Raw genomic sequence first — 16,887 nt, 5'->3', positions numbered from 1 at the left:
GAGCCATCCCCTACATGGTCATATACATGCCTGATTAGAGTGACCATTCTCTGATGGACGGAGGGGATGGTGATCTCCATGTGATTGGTAGAACCGCCTTGGCTGCACTGTTCATATGACGCAAGAGGGACTTTTTGTATTTAGAAACAGGCCAAGAAACAACATTCAGGATCCAAAATTCTGGGCCCTCAGGGGCCCCATCTTCCATAATGTCATTTACAATTAGAATAATTTGGTTCCAGAAGGAAGTCAGAGAAGGACAAAGCCACCAAATATGTGCAGCAGAGCCTGGGCGCCCATTGTATCTCCAGCAAATATTAGGGAGACTTGGAAACATTTCACTAAAAACACTGGGACACCTGTACCACCGTGTAACAACCTTATAGGGCGTCTCAGTAACCAAAACACTTCCAGAGGAAACATGTAAGTAGTGAGAGGCCTGAGGCCATTGATGGTCAGTTAGTGACACTCAGGTCAGTACTCCAAGCCCTGGTACACTTGGGAAATGTAGTAAAGGTCCTATCTACCAATCATCTATAAGGCACAGAAATGGAATGGTGGAGAGGTTCTTTCCGTGATCACATTGTCTCAAAAAAATCAGACCCCCTAGGTAATATACCTTGTTTATTTGCCTTCCTCACAGAGGACACAAGCTGAAGGTATGACCAGTATTCTGACTGGGGAAGGCCCAACTCAATTCTCACATCTGAGAATGGAGTTGGGCCTTCCCCAGTCCCTCCGGGACAATCTAACTTGTTTAGCCTTCAAATCTCAGGGGAGTTCCATAGTCGAAATGTATGTGTATCTAGGCCCAGGAGAGAATCAGGGTTACGTAAAGGAGAGATCAATGGGAAGGAACAGAGGATATACCTCCAAATATTGATGGATTTTAAAAGGGTGCTATTCAATTGTTATAGCGTGCCCGTTCTCCCATCTAAAGTGACGGGAGATCGCAGGACGCTATTCGATTGTTGCAGTTTTTTTGCACTGATCGCGCAAAAAGTGGTCAGGTTTAGCTGCGTAAAGCAGCTACCCCCGAATAAAGTGCTGGGCGTGACCACGAAAAAGTGATGTTTGGGCGCGCAAACGAGTCACTTTTCACCCATTTCATCTCGCACCTCGCTGGGGCTGCGAGCTGAAATGGTGCACCGGCAGCTGATCGCGCCCGTCAGGAGAAACAATTGAATAGCTCCTGTTGGGCGCATACAGGGGCACAACTACTGAATACCGCCCATAGAATCCAGAACAAAAGAACAAAATATATACATATATTTAAGCAAATAGGAACATATTTATGCAAATAGGACGCCACAGGAAACAAATAAAAGGGAAAATAAAAATTCAGGTGACATATCCAGCAGCATCACTGGAGTGAGAAGGAGAACCACATTTCCTTCCCCGCACGGCTTGCCATTGTTGATCTTTGGGTATACTAGGTATGGGTGGGGTATCCAAAGGGGACAGACCATTTGGGGAGATTTACTTTAGAAATTATTAGACCATCACACAAGGAGTGCAAGTCATCTGGAGCTTTGAGGGAATGATGAGTACTATTATGATGAACTAAAATGCTCAATGGGAAGCGCCAACAGTATTTTAATTGGTGTTTCTTTAGCTCATCAGTTAACGTACCCAGCAATCTCCTTTGTTGCAGCGTGTTCCAGGAGAGATCCTGAAAGATTTGTACGGGAGAGCCATTGAAGTTGATGCCTTGTAAAGAACGAGTCTTCCATAGAGCCAGTTCCTTATCTGTAAAATAATGCAGATGGCAAATTATGTTGCGTGGTTTCTCCAGCTGCACATTTCTGGGTTTAATTGCCCTATGGGCTCTATCAAACACTATTGGAGTGTCTAGGGCTTGCTCAAGAACTTTGTGGAATAATTTGGTAAGAACACCAATAATGTCCTAAGTTTGTATATCGTAAGGTATTCCCCGTATCCATAAGTTGTTTCGCCTAATGCAGTTATCCATATCATCGAGCCTGCTCTGTATAAGCTGCAACTCAGAAGCATCAGTCATGGCTGTAGAGTAGAAAGAGCAGTGATATTCCCCAGCTTTCCTTCCCAATCTTCTAACTCCAATAAGCGATCAGAGACTTAGGCAATGTCTGCCTGCAAGGCAGAGACATCTTTTTTGAAGGCGTCATGGAGCCGCTGTTCTGAGGCTAGTAATTGTTGCTGGAGAGAGAATCCAAACATTGAAGAATGGTAGCCAGATCACCTCTGGTATCTGAAGGCTCATACACACTAGACCACAGGTTCTCAAACTCGGTCCTCAGGACCCCAAACAGTGCTTGTTTTCCAGGTCTCCTCACAGAATCACAAGGAAAATAATTAGCTCCACCTGTGGATCTTTTAAAATGTGTCAGTGAGTAATGACTGCACTTGTGCACCTGCTGGGTGACCTGCAAAACGTGACTTGTGTGGGGTCCTGAGGACAGAGTTTGAGAACCACTGCACAATAAGATGTGCTGAGCAATATTGGTGAAGGATATTGGGTGTACACACTGAACGATATCGTTAATAATATCGTTCAGTGACGTTATCCTGCCACATCCCTGAACAGGCACTTTCTGACGATATCGTCAGATTGGCCTGCAGGTTTGCACGACGGCAAACATCGTTAATGACCCACGGGAGCACACGTAGTTGGTCGTTTGGTGCATACACACTGGACGATATGAACGATATATCGTTGAACAATATCGTTATCGTTCACTTTTATCGTCTAGTGTGCATGCCCCATGAGAAAGGAGAGTGGGGTGATGACGCCATGGAGTAGTCCGTATCAGACAAAGGAGCAGAGCTTCGGCTGGGGAGATAGAAGCAGCTGCACTAGTAGATGTTAGAATATGTTCCAATTTGGACTGGAGTAACAGGGGATCTTGAGTTTTGCTTTGACTTTTATGACATTCCATAAATTCCAGTGCAGGAATAATAAAATCATTACGGAGAATGTTACATAATCATTATTGTAGCAGGAGTGCTGCTCCGGCAGCCATACCACGCCCAAAAAAATGCTTATACGCAGTCTCTCATTCTACACCCTCCTCTGTCAGTACAGACTAATGAAGGAAATGTTTCTGCCCAGTGGAGGAGTCAGGAGCTATCAGCCTCTATTAGACTCCTAGGGGTATATTTACTAAAGTGCAGGTTTTTAGAAGTGGCCATAGCAGCCAATCAGATTCTACTTAACAACTATCTAGCACCTTCTAAACGATAATAGCTATCTGACTGGTTGCTATGGGCAACATTTCCACTTCTAAAAGCCTGCACTTCTATAAATGTACCCCCTGCTCTCCTCCTCACATCATGTCACTGTGTGTTACCAGCCTCCTCCCCACACTCTCTGGTGTATCTCATACATCAGGAGTCATCAGCCCCTATTATACTCCTGCTCTCCCCCTCACATCATGTCACTGTGTGTTACCAGCCCAGAGATCTGACCAGTCTCCTCCCCACACTCTCTGGTGTATCTCATACATCAGGAGCTATCATACCCTATTAGACTCCTGTTCTCCCCCTCACATTATATCAAAGCCTAAGACCTGGGGCGGGATGCACTAAACAGAAAATGCGGTGAAACCCGTTTACCGCATTTTCCGTATGCATCAATCACCTGGCCGCTGGACTCCGATGCGGAGGGTAACGCCAGCTTTTGCTGGTGTTACCCTATAGAAGCCTATGGGCTTCTACCGCATCGCGCTGCTATGAGGGATCCGATCGGATCCCTCCCAGCATGCCCCGCGGCCGCCGCGTCAGTCTGCACATGCGCATATGGACTCCCGGGTCATAAACCCGGAAGTCCACTGTGCAGGAGAGATCGCAAAGGACAGCTCTTATCGGAAGAGCTGTCCTTTGCTGTACTGATCGCATATGTTAGTGCATATGCGATCTGTACAACTGCGGTATCCGGCGGTAAGTATTAGTGCATCCCGCCCCTGATCAGTTTTTTCTCCACACTCTGATGAGGCTCATACATCAGTATGAGGGGCAAATGACAATTGACCGTTTGCTCCCAAATGCTGGAATACGGGCAAAAAAGGTAATTCAAACAAATTAGTTAAATTAAACGGATTTAACCAATTTGTTAGAAAGACCATTTTTGTCTGTTTTCCAGTGTTTGGGAGCAAACGGTCAATTGTCATTTGCCCCCATACATTACCAGATTCTCATTCCAACCAGCCAGATTGGAGAGATAATCCTACAGTGTGTACCTAGTTTAAGGCAGTTTCCCAACCTCAGTCCTCAAGGCCAGGTTTTAGTGCTTGAGCACAGATGGTTAAATGAAAATAACAGGTACTAATTAAGTCACCTGTGCACAAGTATTGCTATCCTTAAAACTTGGACTGTAAAGCTGGGCATAAACGTCCAGATAAAATGCCTGTCAGATCGACAGACATTTTATCTGGCAGCCTGCCCAGCTGCAGATGTCTGCGGTATATAAAGTGAGATATCTCACAGTGTATTAGCCCCCGACATCTGCGCTCCGTCCCGGGGGAGGGGATATTTCCCTGTTCCTTCCATAGAAAGGAACACAGGAAATGTTGGCCATGGCTGGGCATACACTGCCCGATGCGGGCGACATTTTAACTCATAAATATCGCATCGGACGGGCATGCTGGACAATACGGCATGACCGACCGGGCGATATTTAACCCTCAGTCGCCCGCACACACACTACAATTATTGGGGCGATCTGCGGATATCAGGCGGATCGTCCCGATAATTGTAGCATGTATGGCCACCATTAGTGTGCCTTGAGGGCCGTGGCTAAGAACCACTGGTGTAAAGGTGCACATCCACTAGGCGATGGGGTAAGGACAGTACAATTACAACATTGTAATCGTACAATCGTTCCCCCTCCCCTGCAGTGCCTACACTGACAGATTAGTCACTCAGTGTAGACACCCTCCATCATTCTGAACATGGTCACTAAGGCTGCATAGACGTAGGCTGTGTTAGAAGAAAAGTGTGAGATTATAAGTGTAATTACAATTTGATAACTAAGTCAGAGTTACGCCGGAGTTAAACTGGAGGAAAACTGAGGGAAAACAAACTCAAAACCAGAACCTTTCTGAACTACAACAAGCAACTTATTTATGTGAATTACCAAAATCACCATCTTCTGCTGTATACATATCCAGGAAACTCCCTACTACACTCACTGCTTGGATATGACACTTCGGACTGGATCGGCTTGGTACATTGTAATTTTGCCGTCATACTACATAAATTCTTGTTTGTATTGCCTTTTCCCATTGCATCACATCTATCCTCTTTAATCATTTATTTAATAACTAATTCCTGCACCTACTACTCACACGCCTCTCTTTATATATCACTTTCGGAGCTGCGCTCATACATTAGCAGCAGGGCAGTTTCTAGGGTTTGAGGCTCCCAGTGTGAGCAGTCAAAATGCGCCCCCCCCCTCGAAGCAGTAATATTGTGGAGTGGGCGTGGCCTCATCGTAAGGGGGTGTGGTATCACAGTAAGGGAGTGTGATCTCGAAAGACCACAGAATGACAGCCACTGTGACCACTGAGTACTGGGCTGGCTAACCTGTCAGGGGCAAAGCGCTGAAAAATATATGTAGTTAAACAAAAGACAGACAGCAAAAAATGGGGTGTGGCCTAGCTGTCACAAGCCCACGCCGCATTTCTGTGTGCATGCCTTTGGTGTGACATTTGCAGAAGTATGACCTTGCATCACACTCGTTTTTAGTCGCGTTGTGAGCGAACCCAGCACATTGAAAATAAAAGCCAGATCCACATAATATACACTGCAACAAACCACTGCCACATAATATACACTGCAACAAACCACTGCCACATAATATACACTGCAACAAACCACTGCCACATAATATACACTGCAACAAACCACTGCCACATAAAATATATTGGAAAAGCCAGAGGCACATAAACTACGTTTTAAAACCACATCCACCTCAAATACATCATTAAATCCAGAACCACATAAAACACATTGAAAAAACAAGATTCACATAATACACAATTCATTCCAGCCCCCTCCCTTGCCATTCCACCCCGACAGGTCTTAGGCTTCACCACCACTGGCTCTCAGGAAAAAGTGCCCATTATGCAGTGCCCCCTGTAGTTGTCCCCATATGCAGTGTCCCCTGTATTTATGCCCCTTATGCAGTGCCCACAGTGGTAGTACAACTTATGCAGAGCCCACAGTAGTGATGCCCTTTATACAGTGCACCCAGTAGTAGTGCCCCCAGGAGTGGTGCCCCCTATGCCATGCCACCATTAGTAGTGCCCCCTGTAGTCATGCCCCCAATAGTAATGGTCCCTGCTGTAGTGCCCCAGTAGTAGTGTCCCCAGTTGTATTGCCCGAAATAGTAATGCCCCCTGTAATAGTGTCCCCAGTATTAATGCCCCTGTATTAGTGCCCCCAATAGTAATGTTCCCTTTGTACTAGTGCCCAAAGTAGTAAAGCCCCAAGTAGTAGTGCCCCCAGGCCCTGAGTAATGCCCCCAGTAGTGGTACCTCCTAAGCAATGCCCCCAGTAGAAGTGCCCCCCGAGTAATGTCCCCAGTAGTAGTGCCTGCCCCCAGTAGTGGTGTCTTCCCCCGCAGAAGTGCCCCCAGAGTAATGTCCCCAGGCTGCCTGCACATAAAAAAAAAACAGTAACACTTACCTTCAGCCCCGCTCCGGCGTCCGCTCCGCTAGGCTGCTCCTCTGCACTATGGGAAAGACGTCATGACGTCCTCCCATAGTGCACACTGGGGGAGCCGGGAGCCGGAGCCTCCGTCTCTCCGGCTGCTCTGCTCTGCGCCCGCTGGTAACTGAATCTCAGCGGGCGCCCGGCAGTTAATATTCTGTTTCTGCTGCAGAGGTCGGAGGCGGCGCGCCCCGTGCAATTGCACGGGTCGCCTGCCCCTAGAAACGGCCCTGATTAGCAGCACTGTTCTTTTATCTCTATTTTTGAACATTTAACAACTTTAATCCACACTGTCTCTATATCACACAGCCTCCACGCCAGTTTTCATTTCACTTATTACCTCATCCATAGCATGAACACTCTTACTTCAAACACCCCCCTTAATCAGTGCCCACATAATCCTCTACTTTATCTGTCCCTATCCTCCCCCTCTTGTCTCCTATGCTTGCTGTTCCCCCTTTTTTCTCTCATCAGTCTGCTTTCCAACCCTCTGCTTCTTTCCCCCGCCATTAATGTTCCTCCATTCTCAACCACCTCCCTCCCTCCATGGCCTTGCTACCCCACCACTATGCCCACCTGGTTCTGCCTCTCACCTCCAGGGTTACCAAGAGAAATTATGGGCCCGGGTACTGCAACATCCTGTGGGACCACAGCATGTTGGGCATGGCTGCACCCATTTGTGGGTGGGTCTAGCATGTGAGATGCACCCACTCACTGGAGCATGGCATAGCATCCAGTAGCTGGGTTTAAAGTAGTCACTACTGTATTAGGATGGCGGGACAGTCCCATAATATATCCATTTTTTATCAGGATGTATGTAGATGCTAAAATGTAACACACAATAATTAAAGTGCTACAACTTTATTTTGTACATCTCTCATGTAAATAACACATAAACAAAATCTATTTTCTGTCCTAGAGACAGATGAATGAAGGACTTAATCTTGACATAACATCAGGTCATCTTAAACACACACATTCTGCAGCACATATCCTAACCCACTGCTCCATGCTCCTTCCTCACTATCTACCCCTCTGTGTTGCCCCTGTCTGTCTGCCCTTCCCCTTTAGAATGTAAGCTCTCATGAGCAGGGCCCTCATTCCTCACGTGCTTCTCCTCCCCCTACTTATAGTATAATTTACTCCTAATTCCCCACAATGACACCTAACACCTGGTTGCTCATGTCCTGCTGCTTGTGTTATGCAGCTATGTTTATAAACCATGTCCTTGTCCTACATTGTTTTGTATTACTAATAACTGTTTTTCTTGTGTGCTCATTTATGTACTGTGTAAGGCGCTGCGGAACCTTTGTGGCGCCATATAAATAAAGGATAATAATAATGGTCAATCTGTCATTATCAGGATGTCGGAAAAGGCCAGTGGGAGCGCACATTGCTGGTAGTTTCCGACATTATAGTGCACGATTAATAAGCAATTGCATGATTACGATGTCGGAATCGTGCAATAGCTCATTAATATCTGCTAGTGGATGTGCGCCTTTAGGTGCAGTATGTGGCCGTGTACAACTCAGTGACACTATAAGGAAACCTGCAGACTTTGCACACCCGCCATTTAGGAAATCAGTAAAGTGCAGCAAAGCGGATCTGGGAACCTGTGTAAGTGTTGTCTGACTACTGTGCCAGGGACGCAGGGAGCAGTCGTCTTTACATGTATGACCATAGTTACAGGGGTGACACTTATTACATAGGGGTCTATTTGCTAAGCAGTGTTAGGAGACAGAGTGAAAAGTGATGTCTGTGATGGGAGCTGATTGGCTGGCACCTTATCACAGACTTATCACTTTTCACTCTGTCTCCAAACACTGCTTAGTAACTAGACCCCATAGTGTTACATTTATTCTACATATAAGCAGTTATATATATGCCCAATACATACAGTATGTAATCTAGTAATATAACAATGACAGTGCTAGCTGTGTGCAGGGGCTGAGGCAGAAGCCCTGGTCAGGGACATGTAGTGTCTGTGATGTCACCTCTATTGTGTCACAGGCTCATATCCACTTGGCTGTTACTCAGAGAGAGTAGTGGCTTTGTGGTTGCAGTGTGATAGGCGTATTATTCCGTGGTGGTATTATTATTATTATTAGTTTTAGGATAGTTTTTGTTTTAAGTTAGTTTTTAGTATTAGTGTAGTTGTTCCTTTTATCCTATTTAGTATAGTTTTTTGTTTTAAGTTATTTATTATTATTATTATTATTAGTGTAGTTGTTCCTTTTCCTATTTAGTATTTAGTATAGTTTTTTGTTTTAAGTTATTTATTATTATTATTATTATTAGCGTAGTTGTTCCTTTTATCCTATTTAGTATAGTATTTAGAAGTATTAGTATTTAGTATAGTTGTAAATTTATTATTTTGTATTATTAGTATTATTAGGCCCACTACCGTTGCCCTGTCTGAGAATGAACGGCTTCTCTCTCAGGGAGCTTTGCTCGCTCTTTTGCTGCCCACCGTGGCCGAGCAGCATTGTCTCCAAACTGGCCTTTCAGCCCCCGGAGCCTTCATACACACTGCAGGACATTGAGGCCCCTCCAGCCCAGGACCTGGCTCAGGATGACCAGGTGGATCCCACCGTCCACCTACCTCCCATATGCAGCCTGCACCTATCAGGGAGCACTAACTGGCTGTACTCCCAGCAGCATCTGGATGCGGTGGAGATGTTCCGCTGCACTACCAAGCGGGGAAACAGCCTGGCCTGTATGTACATCCGCTGCGCTCCTGGGAGCCGCTACACCCTGCTGTTCTCTCACGGCAGCGATGCTGATTTAGGCCAGATGTGCAGCTACTACACTATTCTGGGCTCCAGGATTCGATGCAACATCTTCTCCTACGATTACTCTGGCTTTGGGATGAGCAGCGGCAAGCCAAGCAAGAAAAACCTGTATGCGGACATCGAGGCGGCCTGGCAGGCCCTGAGGACCCGGTATGTATGGATGGGGTGTATGGGTCTCCTCTAGCCCTCACACAGTTGTATGTAATGGTGTGGGCGTCCGGTACATATGTGGGGCTATGCTACACTAGGCACATGTGCATAGTTACTACATGCGGTGACCATATGTGTTGTGCTTTGTGCTCTTATTAGTCTGTATACCCCACTCAGCACATACACAGGTGATATAAATGTAATGGGTGTATTGGTGTCTGCTTAGAAGGAGACTGTGGGTATAGTATTGCTGGCATTATAGGGCCTGGTTCTGAGGTGGGAGTAAAGCAAAAAACAGCAAGTAACTGTGTATCCAGACAGATCATGTAGCAATATAAGGGGGGCACATACATTTACTCTTTGTGCCTGCAGGTTAAATACTGGCTGCTTTATTTTCCACTACAATTTAGATCTGAGTTTGGACCCCTGCTCCCAAATCTAACTCTCTCTGCACATTGTACATCTGCCCCACCTGCAGTGCAGCATGGTTATACCCCAGGTGCACCTTGTATATCTGCCCCACCTGCAGTGCAGCATGGTTATACCCCAGGTGTACATTGTACATCTGCCCCACCTGCAGTGCAGCATGGTTATACCCCGGGTGCACATTGTACATCTGCCCCACCTGCAGTGCAGCATGGTTATACGCCGGGTGCACATTGTACATCTGCCCCACCTGCAGTGCAGCATGATTGTACCCCGGGTGCACATTGTACATCTGCCCCACCTGCAGTGCAGCATGGTTGTACCCCGGGTGCACATAGTACATCTGCCCCACCAGCAGTGAAGTATGGTTGTAGCCCGGGTGCACATTGTACATCTGCCCCACCTGTAGTGCAGCATGGTTGTACCCCGGGTGCACATTGTACATCTGCCCCACCTGCAGTGCAGCATGGTTGTACCCCGGGTGCACATTGTACATCTGCCCCACCTGCAGTGCAGCATGGTTATACATTATATGCCCAGCGTTGGCATCTTATTCCACACAATACTGCACTAAACAACAACATGGCACATTAAAATAAACAGCAAGTAGGTCAGATCAACTGGTGATGCAAAAGGTATTTTAGAATCACATTTATTTTATGTGCCAAGTTGTTGTTTAGTGCAGTATTGTGTCGAATAAGATGCCAACGCTGGGCATATAATGTGTGGCATTAAACGTAAAAGTGCATTATTGTGAGGCATTTTGGACGAAGGACAACCACCTTTGCTCAAAATGCCACACCGTAATACACTTATGTATAATGCCACACATTATATGCCCAGCGTTGGCATCTTATTCCACACAATACTGCACTAAACAACATGGCACATAAAATAAGATGTGATTCTAAAAAACCTTTTGCATCACCAGTTGATCTGACCTACTTGCTGTTTATTTTTTAATACATGAATGTGTTACCTATAAGACTGCAAATGTATAAAATCACATGATTTAAGTAAAAAACCACATTTGCAGTCTCATAGGTAACACATTCACATATTTAAAAATAAATAGCAAGTAGGTCAGATCAACTGGTGATGCAAAAGGTATTTTAGAATCACATCTTTTTTGTGTGCCATGTTGTTTAGTGCAGTATTGTGTAGAATAAGATGCCAATGCTGGGCATATAATGTGTGACATTATACGTATAAGTGCATTATTGTGAGGCATTTTTGGCAAAGGACAACCACCTTTGCCCAAAATGCCACACTGTAATGCACTTATACGTATAATGCCACACATTATATGCTTTGGCATCTCTGAAGCTCATTCAGACCCGCTCGCTAGATGCGGTCACTCGCTGGAAAAAAGGGGCCGAATATGCAAATCATGCGCTCGCTCTTTGCGGTGTGAGCCCGCCTCTATGTCTTAGCGAGCTACGGTATTTTGCACTCGCAAGTGTTTAAAGACGCCCCCTTGTCACTCGCAGCACATGTCATCTCCGGGCAATGTAGGATTAATTGGGAACATCGGGAGCCATCGGAGCTGCTCGCAGTGCTTGAGGTGGACCTTACCCTCCCGCAAGCACTGCGAGCAGTTCAGGCTAAAGTACACCCAAGTCACGTGTGTAATGACGCTACTTTGTTAAGTATGCACTCCCATTAAACTCCGTTCTGACAGTCAGACACACCTGTGTTCACACCTCCTCTCCCCCGTTCATAAGCACCTTCCCCTGTTACCACCCACAAACGGCGCTGTCACTCAAAGTAGTGTCCTGTCTGTGTACTACGAGCGCTCAATTTCACATCGCATCCGCTAGTTTGCGCATGTGCACTGCGACTTATACGTTTGTGCAGTTGTGCGACCATCGCTCAGAGCGAGCGAGCGAGCGGCCACTTGCTAGCGGTTCTGAATGAGCTCCTTATTCCACACAATACTGCACTAAACAACAACAACAACAACTCACATAAAATAAGATGTGATTCTAAAAATACCTTTAGCATCACCAGTTTATCTGGCCTACTTGCTATTTATTATAACATGTTGTTGTTTAGTGCAGTATTGTGTGGAATAAGATGCCAACGCTGGGCATATAATGTGTGGTATTATACATATAAGTGCATTACGGTGTGGCATTTTGGGCAAAGGTGGTTGTCGCCCAAAATGCCTCACAATAATGCACTTATATGTATAATGCCACACATTATATGCCCACCGTTGGCATCTTTTTCCACACAGTACTGCACTAATCAGTATTAAGGTGCCCTTTCACTAGACGATTTATATGAGAGATTTAACGATAACGATATCATTATCATTCAATCATTCATAAATCATTTGAAAAAATTTCCAAAATGACCAGCAATGCGCGCGGCCACTGGTCGTTTAGACATCTATCATCGTGCAAACATGCTGGACAACGTGACGATAATATGAGATATGGTAAGAACTTACCCTTGTTATCTCTATTTCTACAAAGTCCATAGGGTTCCACAGGATACCTTGGGGTATAGGTGTGACGTCAGTCGCTGGGCACCATAGAGTTAAGCTTTTCAGCCTCCCAGGATGCACTAGGGTCCCCCTCCTATACCCCGCCCCCGAGCCAAGGCACCCCAGTTAGTTATCAAGCCATAGGCCGGAGGAGGAGAAGGAAGAGAGAGAAAAAAGATCTGGACACATACAAGAATCACATTCTCACCAGAGGGAGACGGAAAACCGGTGACCAGAGCAAAGCCTATCTGCAGCACAGGTGCGACAGGGCGGGAGTCCTGTGGAACCCTATGGACTTCGTAGAAATAGAGATAACAAGGGTAAGTTCTTACCATATCTCAATTTTCTACTTCAGGGTCCATAGGGTATCCACAGGATACCTTGGGGATGTCCCAAAGCAGTATCCTTTAAGGGTGGGGACGCTCCTGTGCAGAAAGGAGAATCCGCCGCCCGAAGGAAGCATCCTGAGAGGCGAAGGTGTCAAACCTGTAATACCTCACGAAGGTATGGACAGAGGACCACATAGCAGCCTTGCAGATCTGAACTGCCGAGGCACCACGTCGAGCTGCCCACGAAGGACCCACAGACCTAGTGGAATGAGCCTTCAGAGAAGGAGGGACCGGTAGGCCTTCATGAAGATAAGCTTCAGAAATAGCCATACGGATCCAGGCTGCCAAAGTTTGCTTTGAAGCAGGCCAACCCTTTTTACGGAAGCCATAGAGGACAAACAAAGCGTCCGACTTCCTAAACGAAGAAGTGCGGTCAACATAAGTCCTTAAGGCCCGCACAACATCCAAAGAGGCCTCACCCACGGAAAGACCCGGTGAGTTAAAGGCCGGAACAACTATTTCCTCGTTAACATGAAACTGGGAAACAACTTTGGGAAGAAACTCGGGCCGAGTGCGGAGCACTGCCCTGTTCCCATGAAAAACCAAGAAAGGGGGTCTACAAGAAAGAGCCCCTAACTCAGAAACACGTCTGGCCGAAGCAATGGCCAGAAGGAAAACAGTCTTAGCTGTTAGCCATTTAAGATCCACTGAGCCCAGTGGTTCAAACGGCGGTCCTTGGAGAGCCCTCAGGACCACAGCCAAATCCCAAGGCGCCACAGGTGGAACAAAGGGCGGCTGAATGCGGAGAACACCCTGCATAAAGGTGCGCACATCCGGGATTGTAGCAATCCTACGGTGAAACCAGACAGATAGGGCCGAAACCTGTACCTTCAAAGAAGCAAGGCGAAGCCCATGATCTAGTCCCGCTTGCAGGAAGGCGAGAATCCGAGAGACAGACGAAACTCCCGCGGTGCATAACCTCTCGGTCGACACCACTGGAAGAACGTATGCCACACGCGATGGTATATCCTCGCGGAAGACGGTTTCCGAGCTCGTAACATGGTACGCACCACAGAGCTGGAAAACCCCCGGGACCTCAGCATGGCCGTCTCAACAGCCACGCCGTCAAAGACAGCCGAGTCAGGTCCGGGTGAAGGCAAGGACCCTGAGACAGAAGGTCCGGTCGTAGCGGCAACCGCAGAGGACTGCCCACGGACAGACCCTGAAGGTCTGAGAACCAGTGCCGTCTGGGCCACGCGGGAGCTATCAACAGGAGCGTCCCTCCTTCCTGTTTGAATTTCCGGATTACCCGTGGAAGAAGGGAGACCGGAGGGAACAGGTATGCGAACCGGAACGTCCACCGGACGGACAGAGCATCCACCAGAGACGCCCCTTCGTCTCTTGTGCGAGACCCGTACACCGGCAACTTGTTGTTGTGCCGGGACGCCATGAGGTCGATTTCTGGAAGACCCCACCTGTCCACCAGTAGTTGAAAAACGTCCGGGTGCAGGGACCATTCCCCCGGATGAACGTCCTGGCGACTTAGAAAGTCCGCCTCCCAATTTAGCACTCCCGGGATGAAGACCGCTGATATGGCCGGAAGATTGCGCTCCTCCCAAACCAGGATCCGAGAGACCTCTATGAGAGCCGCCCGACTGCGAGTTCCTCCTTGCCTGTTTATGTAGGCCACGGTGGTAGCGTTGTCCGACTGGACCTGCACCGGGCGACCCTGGAGAAACCGCTGTGCCTGCTGGAGAGCATTGAAGACCGCACGGAGTTCCAAGATATTTATTGGAAGCTCCGCTTCTGTCGGCGTCCACCTGCCCTGGAACAAGTGTGGACCCGAAACTGCTCCCCAGCCCCGAAGACTGGCGTCCGTTGTCAACAGGACCCAATTTGGAACCCAGAACGGACGTCCCTTGTTGAGGTGGGTCGATAAAGCTGACAGTTTAGAGAAGAAAAGTTACAGGCAGCGCTAGCACAGTCACATACAATGCAGAGAAATAACAATTCCTGCACTAACAGCGCTGATCACTCAACTACACAGACACAGGGCCTGGTAGGACACAGCGCTGCATACACAGACCTGAGCCACAGCGGAGGAGAGGTATGCGGGGGGACCCAGACCACGATGCTTCCGTCCAGCGCTTCCAGCAGCGTTCACCATGCGTTCTGGAGAAGATGGCCGCCGAGGAGCAGAGAGGAGGCTGGCCTGGGGGAGGAGCGCTGCCACAGGACCAGTCGGCAGCATGCAGAGAGGGCTGTGTGCAGCGGGGGAGGCGCCGGCTGTGAGACAGGGAAGGCGCGCTCCCCTGGCATGCATTTAACCCCTGGGACGCCGCAGCGCTACCGCTCTGCTGCGGTCCGCTGTCCCAGGGGGTAGTGGAAAGCGCAGGTTGGTCGCCTGGCTCCACGCTGCAGCCAGTCCCCAGGGAGCCCCCTGCCTGGGGACTTAGGACCATGTGACCAGCGGGGACCCACCGCGGGACCCCGCTGCTTACCTTTGTCCCCCTTGGATCCGGCCATGGTCCGGAACATCTGGGGTCCCCGCTAGCTGTGACCCCAGATGCTCACCAGCATCCCCGGATCGGTACCGGCGTTCTGGTACCGGCGGGGGTGTAGGGAAGACAGCATGGACGTCAGGACTGACTGTCCATGCTGTACATCCAGATGTGCAGCCACAGCTGCACTGAAGAAAGCTTCAGGGGCTCTTCTAGCCCCCACTCCGACAGGTGCACCCGACGCCGGCCGGGCACCAAACTAAACTGGGGTGCCTTGGCTCGGGGGCGGGGTATAGGAGGGGGACCCTAGTGCATCCTGGGAGGCTGAAAAGCTTAACTCTATGGTGCCCAGCGACTGACGTCACACCTATACCCCAAGGTATCCTGTGGATACCCTATAGACCCTGAAGTAGAAAACGTCAGGTTCAGCGTGTTTGCAGATTATTGATGTCCCAATACACACAGATATTAGAAACAACAGAACGATTACAATGTCGTAATCGTGCTGTCGTTTTTATGTCTGTTAGTGGATGGGCAGCATGAGTCTACTGGGAGATCTTTTTAAAGGGACACCTCTAACGGAGACACTGGATAAGGGACCTCCCTATTTGGGACATTGAGGGACACCACTACTGAGGACAATTTTTAAAGGCCACTAACATATGAACATCTAAGGGTTGATACCCTACTGGGAGCATTATTTAAAAATTCCTCAAATACTGTGGACACTGTATAAGGGCTGTACCTATTAGAAAATACTATCTAAGGACCGTCCCTAAAGGGAAAACAGTTTAAGTGGGCACAAACAGTAACACTGCTAAGGGGTGATACCCTACTCCCATAACTCCCCTCCCCTTTTTATCTATCTTGTAGGGGCCCAGCTTATTTTGTCTATCTTTGTCCCCTAAATATTAGAATGCACCCCTGGCCTAGTGATGTCCAGTGAGAGTAATGTATGTGAAAATTTATTTGTTTCTGTAAAAATACATTACCTCTGATAGTTGATCTCCACGGTCCTGTGTAGAAGATACCCCCGCCGCACTCCTCTCCCTCCATCGTGACCCCTCTTCCTGTGACGCCTGACACTCGTCACCGGTGTCTGGAGACAGATCAGAGGATGAGGGTGAACGAGGTGGTCGGGGTCTCTTCTCCCTAGGCATTTCTTCTTATTAAACCTAAAAAGAAAAAGTATTTAAAAAAAATTGAATAAAAAAAAAATGATTGAGGTGTTGCGATGCATAAGTGAGTACATTTGAAAAGGCGCTCTTAGCGTGTAACCTTAAAAAGGGTTACATGGACCTATAGGGATGCATAACTCCTTATTTGATAGCATTGGTCAGTGTATTAAGGGTGGGATGTACTAAAGGTAAAAATGCGATAAGACCCCCATAAATGCAGTTTTCTGGGATTTTTCAGCATTCCCAGAATGTACTACATTCCGGTGTTTCGTCCCGTTAGGTAACGCCACATTCAGGTTGGCATTACCCAATATAAGCCTGTGGACTTCT

At 47.7% G+C, this 16,887-nt stretch overlaps 1 protein-coding gene across 1 annotated transcript in view; it reads left to right on the top strand.

Annotated features, from left to right (window-relative positions):
* Window positions 1–9,096: 9,096 nt before the first annotated feature.
* Window positions 9,097–16,887, top strand: part of LOC148522909 (alpha/beta hydrolase domain-containing protein 17C-like) — a 541,817-nt gene continuing 534,026 nt past the window's right edge. Inside the window, exon 1 of the mRNA XM_088473538.1 lies at window positions 9,097–9,632. Coding sequence (XP_088329664.1) covers window positions 9,112–9,632 — 521 coding nt within the window. The 5' untranslated portion in view covers window positions 9,097–9,111. The remainder of the gene's footprint in view (window positions 9,633–16,887) is intronic.

This window comes from Taudactylus pleione, unplaced genomic scaffold (assembly GCF_031769625.1).
Source record: "Taudactylus pleione unplaced genomic scaffold, aTauple2 ptg000136l, whole genome shotgun sequence".
Taxonomy (NCBI): domain Eukaryota; kingdom Metazoa; phylum Chordata; class Amphibia; order Anura; family Myobatrachidae; genus Taudactylus; species Taudactylus pleione.
This window is presented reverse-complemented; position numbering and strand designations above follow the sequence as displayed.